This window comes from Populus euphratica, unplaced genomic scaffold (genome assembly GCF_000495115.2).
Source record: "Populus euphratica unplaced genomic scaffold, PopEup_1.0 scaffold8.1, whole genome shotgun sequence".
NCBI classification, from domain to species: domain Eukaryota; kingdom Viridiplantae; phylum Streptophyta; class Magnoliopsida; order Malpighiales; family Salicaceae; genus Populus; species Populus euphratica.
This window is the reverse complement of record NW_011499855.1, coordinates 2401412-2413101: the sequence shown is the minus strand read 5'-3', so window position 1 is coordinate 2413101 and position 11690 is coordinate 2401412. Positions and strand designations below refer to the sequence as shown.

The following is an 11690-nucleotide window of genomic DNA, read 5'->3' as shown; positions in this document are numbered from 1 at the left end:
TGCCATTCCTATATATATTTTTTAGTCTTGACTTAAAGAATTTAGGTGAAATTTCATAAGGATTTTTTTTATTATTGTTATTTTGTTATTTTCATAGCTTATTTATACAGATAATTATCATGCTGTCACGTATATATATTAATTATAAATGCATTTTAATTTTATGTGTATAGAAATAGGGTTGCTCACGTGTGCTTGACATCCTCAATTGCTTTAGAGTTTTTAGAAGATATGTGTGGCTAATTACGGTGATTGAATCAAACTTTCATCGCATCATTTAATGTGTGTGGGTATTATTTTTCTCCCTAAATGACATGTATCTGACAATAAGGTATAGTTTGACACCTATTGATTTTTTTTTCTTCTTTTCTTTTTTTTTTTCAAATGTGTGCTACTGATAATACAAAAACTTGTATCAGCCCTTTAATATCTTTTTTCTTTAGATTTAGTCATTTTATTTTTTATTGCAAATATTTTATTTATATTAATTGTTATATTGATTGTTTTTAATTGGATTTTTTATTTTATTTTATTTTTAATTGTTTGATTTTGTTTTTTTAACAAATATGGTCTTCATTCGTTTAATTGCTATTTTTTATTTGTTTTCAATAGTTTTCTTGATTTATTTTTTTCTTCAATTCCATCCTTGGGCATTTTTTTCCAATTAATTTTTATGTCAAGTTTGGTGTCAATTCTTTCAATTGTTATTTTTTTAATTTTTTTTTTCAATTTCATCTCTAAACATTTAATTTCATTTAAATTTTTCATAAACATTTAATTCTATTGATTTTTATGTTAAATCTAGTCTTGATTACTTTAAATGCTAGTTGTTTTGTTTTGCATTGTTTTTCTATTAACTTTTTTTCACAATTTCATCGTCAATATTTGTTTGGTTAAAATCATGTTTCTTTTATATTTTTTAGGTTTGCCCTTTAATTTGGTAACTTTTATCTAATGACCTGAATTATAGATCTGAAAAATTAATCCAAGTTGATTTTGATTTTTTATTAAATTATTTATTATTATTATTATTTTCACTTTGCTATCTGTAGGGGCATCCCAATTTTATATCTTAGATAATATCTATGATTTGTTCACCTAGGCTAATTATCGAGTTTACTTTAGGTGTTTTTTAAAAATATTTTTTTATATGTTTTCACTGTATTGACAAGTATCCATCTTTATATTTTTTGATGTGCTTGACCTTTTATAATATTTTTTATGGTATGTGTTTATCATTATTATTATTTGTATGTCATTTAAACCATGAGTTTTTTAGGGTGGATTTGTCTTTCATTTATTTAAATAAAAAAATAATAAACATAATCAAATAAATGTCATATTTTTACATTTGTTTTCTTAGTTATTATTAACAACTTTTTTTATTTACATAAATGGTTATCGTTTATCTAATTGGATGATTGAATGAGTTTTTTAAATGATACTTTTTATTTTTTTATGTGAAAAAACATATTAGGATAGCCAACATACCTAGTATTGTTTTCTTTTAAAAAATATAACTTGAGTGCCAAATTTATGATTTTAATTTTTTTTAGTTTTCCTTTTTTATAGAAAAAGTATTATTTTTAATTCTTTATATTTTATTTTTATTTATTTTTATTTTTTTCTTTACACATTTTATTTTTTAAAATTTATTATACAAAAACTAAGAAAATGATGTTTTGTTATAACAATTACAATATTGTCTTTTTATTTATTAATGCATATGATATTTATTATATGTAAGAGTTGATTTTGTGATTTATATTTTTTATTTTTAAAAATAAACATGTTAATAACACTTACATATTAATTTTTTTGCATCAGAAATTTTTTTTAACCTATAATTAAACGAGTTGAATAAATATATTAACACTTCACTTGTTATATTTATTGATACAAATAGTTCTTATAGGTTTTTTAATTTATAATTATTTTTATATTTATTTTTTAAAATTATTCAGGAAAATACGAATCACATAACTACTATTTTTAGGCTCCATCTTTCCTAGTTTTGGGATGTCTAACTGCGTTTCAACAGGGATTTGTATATTATTATTTTAAACTATATTTTTTAATATAATAATATTAAAAATAATCTTAAAAAAATAAAAAATATTATTTTAATAATCAAACAAAAATAATTTAGAAAGCGATCTATAACACTGTTCCAATAACTTTATTGATATTACAACATCCCTCTTATGTACAAAAGCTGCTGCTGGCTGTTGCTCTACATTGAATTATTATTATTAATTTATTCACCTTTTACTACAAATAGAAAGGAAGAAGAATCTCTTCTTTCTCCTTTCACTCCCAAAACACTCTCTTCCTCATTTGTCTTTAGGGTTTCGCTTTTCTTAGCAGATAAAACAATGGTTACCCACAAGTCAAAGACCAAAAAAACAGTACCATGTGATTTCTGTAGTGAACAAACTGCAGTTCTTTACTGCAGAGCCGACTCCGCAAAACTTTGTTTATTCTGCGATCAACATGTCCACTCCGCAAACCTTCTCTCACGCAAGCATGTCCGCGCACAGATCTGCGACAATTGCAACTCGGAGCTCGTTTCTGTCCGCTGCGCAACTGACAATTTGGTACTCTGTCAAGAGTGTGACTGGGATGCTCACGGTAGTTGTTCTGTGTCCGCTTCACACGATCGTACTATTATTGAAGGGTTTTCCGGTTGTCCCACAGCTCTTGATTTGGCTTCTATATGGGGTTTTGATCTGGAAGAGAAGAAGCAGGAGCCGTTGATTGAAAATTGGAGTAGTAATAATTGTGGGGTCGTCCATGATTTGGTGAATGAGCCTTGGGTTTATAATAAATCTAGTGGTAATTTTAGTTTTCAGGACTTGATGGTGCCAAATGAAAACGGTAATAATGGTAATAGGAATGTTGACAATGTTATGGTTTTTGGAAATGTGAGCAAGAGTCCAAGTTGTGGGAAATACAAGCATGTGATATATAAGCAGTTGGTGGAGTTGTTAAAGAGAGATTTGATGGGTGGTGGTGGTGAGGGTGGCGGCGGCGGCGGTGATGAGGGTGTTGATTTTGGTGACGGGGAGGGTTGTGATTTTGGCGGTGGTGATGGCAGGGAAGGAGAGAATTTGGTGCCAGAGACGCAGAGTAGTAGTGCGTGGGGGGAGGGTGTGGGATTTGGGAATGGGAATGGCGGGCGTTTTGGGAATGATAATGTCGGTGGTGGTGGTTGTGATGGTAATGTTAGAGGTGAGCAATTGTTGCACGAACAAATGCCGTTTACTTCTTTGCTTATGCTGCCGACGGAGGTGGGTGTCAAGTCTAATGGAAAGCTTGTTGGTGAGGATATAATGTGGGACGGTAATGCCAATGCTCATGGCACTCAGGTAATAATATGAATCACTGAGCTTTTCCAAAGACATACCATGTTTTATGAGTATTTCTTCTAGTTGTCTCTGTTAATGTTGATTGAGTATAAACATTGCCAACCAAAACATGTAAATGTATCGTTTGCTCATCTTTCAAGTAATACAATGCTCAAATTGATTGCGGCTTCTATTTGGGACCTAAATAATTATACAGTGAAAAAAATTTGGGGTGAAATTCGCTGGTCTGTCACGAGTATGTGTTGCGTTTTGCTCGCAGTTTCTTGAAGGTGTCATTAAGGTTTGAACTTCAAATGCTCCTTAATGAATATAGCATTTTGCAATTAGAAAATTCAATTGTTTAAGGATTTTCAAATATCCTTTCTAGGAAATGTTTGCCCAGAGGTCATGTCCCTGCTCATATCATTTTTATCACCTCGCTCAGATGACTGAGTAGTTTTCTATGTAAAATCTCCAAAGAAAGGATATCACGTGTTTCCAATAATAACAGAAAATTGCTACCTTTTCAGATATGGGATTTTCATTTAGGGCAACTAAGGAGTCATGATGAATCTGGCCAATTAGAAATCGAGTATGGTGCAAACGAAGCAGGATTTGTGATCAAGAATTTCAGTGAACCGATGAAAGAAACATCTTTAACTAACACGAAAATGTTGGGAAACATGTACCAGATGAATTCCTCCATCGTGCATGATGATATGGCATCATTTAATGTAAGTTCTATTGATAATTTTGGGAATCTTGGCTGGAATCCCTGTCAAATCTTTTGGCAGGAATTTCTTTGGTTTTCTTGCAAACTTTCTATGTTTTAGTTGGTGCCACGAAGTTCTCTTAGGAAGTGTTAACGCACTGCTTATTTACAGTGAAGATAGGATAACGTTTGAAAATCTGATTTGGGATGTCAAATCCCAGTATTTCTAGTTCTGGGCAGTACAACATAAATTGTAGTCTCATAGAAGGATTCATTTAAAATTTACTCGCCAATATGGTAGATGGAATTAGTTGAAATTTGTAACTCATATTATTTTGTGTGTTCACTAGTAATCCAACTAACACCAGACCATTCTAACCAGTTTTAAATTAGTTGAATTTTAGTTGAATTTCTTTGGTTTTCTTGCAAACTTTCTATGTTTTAGTTGGTGCCACGAAGTTCTCTTAGGAAGTGTTAACGCACTGCTTATTTACAGTGAAGATAGGATAACGTTTAAAAATCTGATTCGGGATGTCAAATCCCAGTATTTCTAGTTTTGGGCAGTAACAACATAAATTGTAGTCTGATAGAATTATAATTTACTCATTATGTTGCGTGTTCACTAGTAATCTAACGAACACCAGACCATTCTAACCAGTTTTAAATTATAATTTATAAGACATAGCTATGTGCTTTGAATGTTTAAGCTTTTGAATGCAGTCATTTTCTGTATGTTCACATATATGATATAGAAATGAATTGAGGTATACTAGTGGGCATTTGATTGCGAAAGCTCCTTGACCTTGATGTGACTGGGCCTGTCCTATATCATCTGTTGCCTATTCATGCCAATCCCTCTGTGCATTGTCAGTGGCTCATCTGCCTTCTCTTTGTACGTTGTATTTTTTTAAATGCAGAACAACTTAAATAATAACTTAACATCCAGCCAGGGACTAGCAACATCTGAAAGTAACAACCTCCCTATTGCAAGAGTGTTGTCAGGCACAGCTTTTTGTAAACCAAAATGTTCAGGTAGCTCTAAAGATGTCCAGTTCATGGAACAGTCTATTCTCGTAAGAGGTGAAGGCTTCAAAACAGAATCAGCAACCAAGGTAGACATGGAGCTGTTGGTGCGGAATAGAGGCGATGCTATGCAACGTTACAAGGAGAAGAAGAAAACCCGAAGGTATGCCTACCTTCTTTTACTAGTTATCTCTACTGCATGCTTATCAAGTAATGCACTCTGTACTGTTAAATTTTGTATTAATAGATATGATAAGCACATACGATATGAATCAAGAAAGGCGAGAGCTGATACCAGGAAGCGAGTGAAGGGTCGATTTGTGAAGACAACTGAAGCTCCTGACTGTTGAATTCATGCTTGGTTAGAGGTCCTTGATAACACTGTAAATATTCCTTACGTTCGTCTCGTAGAGAATGTATAATTTAGTGGTACTTGTCCTGCATCTATCTTTCTTGCGCACATGTGCATTGTTCTTGATCGTGCCAGCATCTGCTTAACATGTTTGCATTTGAAGATGTTTTGTCCCACTTAAATAATTGCAGTAGAGGTGGGACAGCTGGGGAGAACAGCTGTTGGAGAGCAGGCATCGTGGGGGTGATGTGGTGACGGCAGGCAGATCTGGAGCATCTGAGAGATGGAGTTTATGCTATATAACCTCTTTTAACTAATCATCTTTTCCAAAGGAAAAAGGATAAGGTAATTTTTAGATTTTATTTTAGTTATTCTTGCTGATATTCCAAAAGATTGGTTAAAATATGTAGTTGGATACCCGAAATGCCTATGAACCGCTGCCATTTTTTGGAGCTTGAATAAAATATACATGGAGAATCCGTATTCTAGATATGATGAACCAGTTCAATGCATGCATTGATTCCGAACCGTAAGTGGAGCTGGTCGTTTACTTCCGAGTTTCAACAAAGATCTTTCGGACTCTTTCACATCAGATACATTTACAAAAATTATTTTGGGAAACTCTGAATCCCACATTTGAATTAAGAAACTTAACCATCAAATTTATTCCATGCTACATAGTTTGTTAAAGAATAATAATTTTTAAACATAGTAAAAATAATATATTTTTACTTTTAGAGTCTAAAATTTAAAAATGTTACCATGATTTTCTTGGCTTTTTTATAATATTAGTAATAATAAACATATTTTTTTTACTCCCAATATATAAAAAAAGGGGTTGTTGGATAAGGGTTTGTTTTTTTAAATTTTCATGTAAAATAAAATAACGTTTTTATCTTCAAAAATGATAAAATAAAGAGGTTGTTGGATAAGGGTATGTTTTTTTAATTTTCATGTAAAATAAAATAATGCTTTTATCTTCAAAAACAATAAAAAAAAGCAGCTTTATTTTGAGGGTATTTTAATTTTTTTATACGAGTATTTTATGTAATTAAAAGAATTATAGAGGATATTTTGATAATTTTTTATTTTTTAATTAAAAAGCTACTAGTATGTATTTTACACCTACTAACAAGTGGATGCATGCCCATGCTATTCAAATGATGCGTATTTAGTCATTTATTATCTTTTTGGATGCATAATAATTTTTTTTAGTTTTTTTTTATATGTACGTGTAGATGAATAATGGTTGGATACTTGAATTGTTACCTGTGATCGATTGTTTTTGTTTTTGTTTTTCTCTCTTTTGTCACCTAAAGTGCATAATTGTTCTCTTTGTTTGTTGTTTGTCAATTTTAGTTCTTATTTTTTGATTTTTTTATTTCATTCTTATTTTTTTATAGAAATTTTATTTATTTTTTTCAATTTTATCTTTCAATTATAATTTCTTATATGTTTTGTTTTTCATTTTAGTCCTTATTCTTTTAATTCTTTTATTCCTTTTCAGTTTAAGTCCTCCTAAATTCGTCCTTATTTTTTATTGGTGTTTCAGAATCCATCCTCTTTGTTTTGATTTTTTATTTCGGTTATTTTCTCTTTTGTTTGAGTTTTATTTGTTTACAGTTTAGCATTTCAATTCTAATTTGTGTATATTATATTTTTCAATTCATTCATTTTACTTTTGAATTTTTTTTCTCTTGGCTCTTTTTTCAAAGTTTTTATAGTTTTTAATTTTACTCTTCAAGTCAAATTTATAGTTATTTTAATAGTAATAATATTTTTTTTTCAAGATTATTAATAATTATATCAATAATAATAATGATCATAATAATTTAATTTGACCATTCAAATCAAATTTATGAATTTTTTTAATGGTAATGATATTGTTTTTAAATTTATTAATAATTATATTAATAAAAAAATATTAATATTTATAATATGAATAACAATAATAATAGTAGTAGTGATAATAATAATTGTTAATAGTTATTGTAATTATAATAGCAATAATAATAATAACAACAACAATAATAATTATGGTGAAAATAATGATAATATTAGTTATAGTGGCAGTGATAATAATTATAACAATAGTATAAATAATAATAATAATAACAATGATAAATAGTGATTATGATAATAATACCAATAACAATTATGATATCATTATTTTTTATTAATGTGGATGTCCGGGCCAACATGTGTATACCTCGATTAATTTTACGAGCTCTGAAGTTAACGCTCATGTAAATTTTTAGTGGTTCCAAGCCTTGTGAGACTCGAACTAGTGACTTCTAAAAAACAAACTTAGAGCCTGAGTAGTTAAGTTATACCTTTTAAGGTTAATTATTATATTACTTATTGATAATAATAGTAAGTGACAATATTAATAATAATAAGAATAATGATAAGAATAGTAATTGTTATAATAATAATAATAGTGATAATTCATTATTTGATATTATATTCATTTTTAGTTATTGAATTAATTGGAAATTCTGTTTTATAATTGGTTTTGTTTTACTTTTTATAAGGTTATTGTGACATAAAAAATATCTAACTATTGGGTTGATATTTGATTTTGCAATTATCTATTTTTGTTATTATGTAATTAAAAAAATAATTCAAATGGAGTCCATGAACTCTTTCACAGGTTCGACGTTCTAGTCTGGCTTACTTGATTCATATATTTGACAAGTTTACTCATCAATATGATATATATTTTTTGTTTTTTAATTATTTTTAATTTATTTTCTTTTGATTTTATTATTTTGTATTGAATTGTAGGAAAATGGAATGCATTATTGATTTTGTTTATTTTATAGGGATAATTATCTTAAATAAGTATCTATTTTTAGGTTGATGTTTAATTTTGTGAACATCTATTTTTATCATATAATTAAATAAAAAAATAAAAAAAAAAGTTATTAAACTTAATAGAGTCCATGACTTGGGTTGCGCAGGGTTGAGGGCGAAATTGATCTAATATGTCATTGTTTTAATAGTTTTTTTAAAAAAATTATCATCTTCAAGTTTTTTTAAACGCTAAATCATGTTTTTATCGATTGTTAAGGTTATATTTGGATCTATAAAATCGATCGATTTAAGTCAAGTTAACTTTTATATGATTTAACTAAAAGATTGAGCGAAGCAACGAAAAATTTCAAAATTAACACTTAATTAAATTTATTAATATTATTAATAAAAATTTTATACTCTTAATATTTTTTTATAATATAAAAAAATTAATATTAAACCGTGGCGTAGCACGATTCACTATTCTAGGACAAGCTAAAAGCAGATGCAGTTGTGTTTTGCTTCATCTGTGGCTCTATTGTTGCCCTGCAATTTTAGAGGGGTGTTTGGCCTCTTAGATTGATTAGAGTTTTGTAAAATTTTGAATTTTTTTTTTGCTTATTTTTAAGTTGTTTTGATATGTTTATATAAAAATAAATTTTAAAAAATAAAAAAATATTATTTACTATATTTTTAAACAAACACAACTTTGAAAACAATATCTGAATCAGCTTGCCACGCACTCATGTGCATGCAACAATTTTCCAAGGAGCTCGTCATTAACTCCAGGTTATACTGTGTAGTTTATTCTCTGTTTAGGCCTCAATGGCTCCTGCTTTGTCTTTTAAATACATATCATGCTGGCTGTTGTAATTACGAAGGTTTTAATTAACTTGGAAGCTGTGGATATTATCCTTTTGCGCCTGACAAATCTTGAAGGTTGATACCGAAGGATGCTACTGATATTGCCATCATCTGATATTCAAAACTTAAAATTCTTGTAGATCTCAAGGACAGAATGACTCTAAAACTACATTTTGTTTGCCTAACCGGTGATGACCTTGCACGCGTGGAAAATCTATTTGATGGGCATCTAGCTAATTCTACCTCTACCATACGTTCTCTGCTGTAACGAAACCAAACCAGTGAAGCTAGAGGAGGGAAGAGGCTGAGTTTAACCAACTCCTGGGATTCATTCATGATCATAATTATATCACGATAGTACAATAAAATAGAAGCAAAAGCATATCTAATTAAGGGCTTCACATGTTCAATTATTTAGACGGTGGAAAATATGTATACCCAGTGGCGGAGGCAGGAGGGCCCTGCAGCCCCTCCTTGTATAAACTAACTAAAATTTTAACCTTTTTAAAATAATTTTTTCAATTTGATTCTCTTTATTTTTTTTTTCTTACTCCGCCCTTCCCTTTGTATACCTATATCTTTGGAGGGTTTTTAGTAATGTTCATTTAATAATGATTCATGATCTTATGATTTTTAAGAGATTTGATTACTATGATGATGTGGGCTGTTAAGTATGTTTATTTAATTCTTATTTATGTTTTTTTTTTAATTTTTAAGGGAGTAGTGAGGGATGAGTGTTATTTGCTTTTGATTTAATGGTTTTTGGAGACATCACCATGACTATTATCATAAAACTCGTTTTACATTTATGAGATTGCACTGAATTTGATATGATGTTAACACTACCACGAGTTTTAATTAATGCATGATCATAAAAATATACATGAATATAACATAATTTATATAAACAAGTTATCTGAATCTAATTGACAATAAATGAAGTAAATTAGCCTATAATGTAAATAAAAGGAATAAGCCATGTTCATCATCATTATTAGTGTTGTATAACATGAGAGCCTATAAGAAGATTAAGAAAGGAAATTCTTATAAAATATTTTTAAAAAAATGAAGTAAAAAACTCAAGATATCAAGCACTCTAAACCATATATAAAAATCCTTCTGAAAAAATATCAATTGATTTGAATATAATCAAATTTTTTTTAGAAGAAAACTCAAAAACTGCTTAAAAATCGAATGAAAATATATAATTTTACAATCAAAGCATTTACATAGAGATTACAAAATGAGATGCATAGCTAGCTAGTTAAAAGTGAAAGTAGGAACATATAATTTATTAACTGGGTGAGAATACTCTTTGCTTTTTCATATTATCGACTCGACTTTGGAGCTGCAAATGTCCCTTTGCTGTAGTATTTTGCGTGAACGCATTGGTGTATAACAAGTTGATTGTTTAAAACTCGTTCTTTCTTCCATTAAAGAAAAGCGCGTTGAAAATTCTTTTTATGCATTGTTTGTTTCCAGGAAAATGAATTCCTGGAAACCATTTTCCTAATTTTCCCATATTTGGTGAACATAAGGAAAATGGGTCAAAGGAAACTCAATTCTAGTTAAAGAAAAAAAAAGCTTTATTCTAAGGAAAACACTTTCCCACGAAGCACCTCTTCTTTGTCTCGTCTTCATCTTCAAAAACTTTGTTAGCCTATTCAGTGATAACATTCACACTAGCAAGCCACTTTCCAACATCAAAATGAAAAAAGTCATTTCACTTGCAGAGGCTGCCAAAGGGTCATTTGTCTTCCAGCAGGGGAAGCCATGCCCATGTCAAGCTCGTCAGCATAGACTGGTGAGTAATTGCTTATCCTGTGGCAAGATTGTCTGTGAACAAGAAGGAGAGGGGCCTTGCAGTTTCTGCGGTGCCCTTGTGTTAAAGGAAGGAAGTACGTATGCTGGTCTTGAAGAAAGCATGGCTCCTACATCAGATGCTGAATTTGCAGCTGAGGCTTAAGTTAAAAAGCTTGTGGAGTATGATTGAAATTCTGCAGTACGTACAACTGTTATTGATGACCAAAGTGATTACTACGAGATAGAAGGCAACAGCTGGCTATCAAATGAGGTATTCAAGTTATTGCAATATGCAACATACTGGTTGCATTCTCTCTATTGAAAAACTATGGAGATGGATGTAGCAGATAAAATGAGTGAAAGAATTTGTTTAGAGCAACTGCAAAGAGGCTAGGTTAGTTTGTGAAGTCAAGTCAAACAATTATATTCAAGTAAATATGACGCCAATGACATATTCCTTTAATTCATTAATAAATTATATTATAAGTGATTAAATATTTATATTAAATATTTTTTATATATTAGATAAATTTGAAAAAAAAATTAATTCATTAATAAATTATTTTTCAATTTATTTTTCATAACATAACCAACACTGGAAAATGTTTTCCAGATTATTTTCTATTACATTACTAAACATTGATAAAATACTTTCTTAAAATTCATTTTAAAAAAAAAAACTACTTTCCTGCAAATAAACAGGATCTAATTAGTTCGATGCTGGTTTATAGCTGCACCCTATACTATGAGCAAAACAAAAGTTTTTTTGCACGTGATAACTATTTGAATTTTT

General features: G+C 29.5%; 1 protein-coding gene across 3 annotated transcripts; it reads left to right on the top strand.

Annotated features, from left to right (window-relative positions):
• The first annotated feature begins 2231 nt into the window (after positions 1 to 2231).
• On the top strand, positions 2232 to 5926 carry BBX13 (B-box type zinc finger protein with CCT domain-containing protein). Of its 3 annotated transcripts, XM_011022531.1 has the most exons (5): positions 2233 to 3368; positions 3878 to 4081; positions 4977 to 5245; positions 5330 to 5465; positions 5626 to 5926. In XM_011022531.1, exons 1-4 carry the CDS (start codon positions 2376 to 2378, stop codon positions 5430 to 5432), a joined length of 1569 nt encoding a protein of 522 aa, XP_011020833.1. In that variant the 5' UTR covers positions 2233 to 2375; the 3' UTR covers positions 5433 to 5465; positions 5626 to 5926. The 3 variants fall into 3 exon arrangements, with proteins under 3 accessions (XP_011020834.1, XP_011020833.1, XP_011020832.1); XM_011022532.1 differs by having other exon boundaries at positions 2232 to 3368; positions 5010 to 5245; positions 5330 to 5924; XM_011022530.1 differs by having other exon boundaries at positions 5330 to 5924.
• Positions 5927 to 11690: the final 5764 nt, after the last annotated feature.

What these genes read in the sequence shown, in the direction of transcription:
- BBX13 (XM_011022531.1), top strand. Translation starts at nt 2,376, where the DNA reads ATGGTTACCCACAAGTCAAAGACCAAAAAAACAGTACCATGTGATTTC. An exon ending in CCAATGCTCATGGCACTCAG is followed by an intron (nt 3,369 to 3,877) that starts GTAATAATATGA and finishes CTACCTTTTCAG; the next exon opens with ATATGGGATTTTCATTTAGG. An exon ending in ATGATATGGCATCATTTAAT is followed by an intron (nt 4,082 to 4,976) that starts GTAAGTTCTATT and finishes TTTTAAATGCAG; the next exon opens with AACAACTTAAATAATAACTT.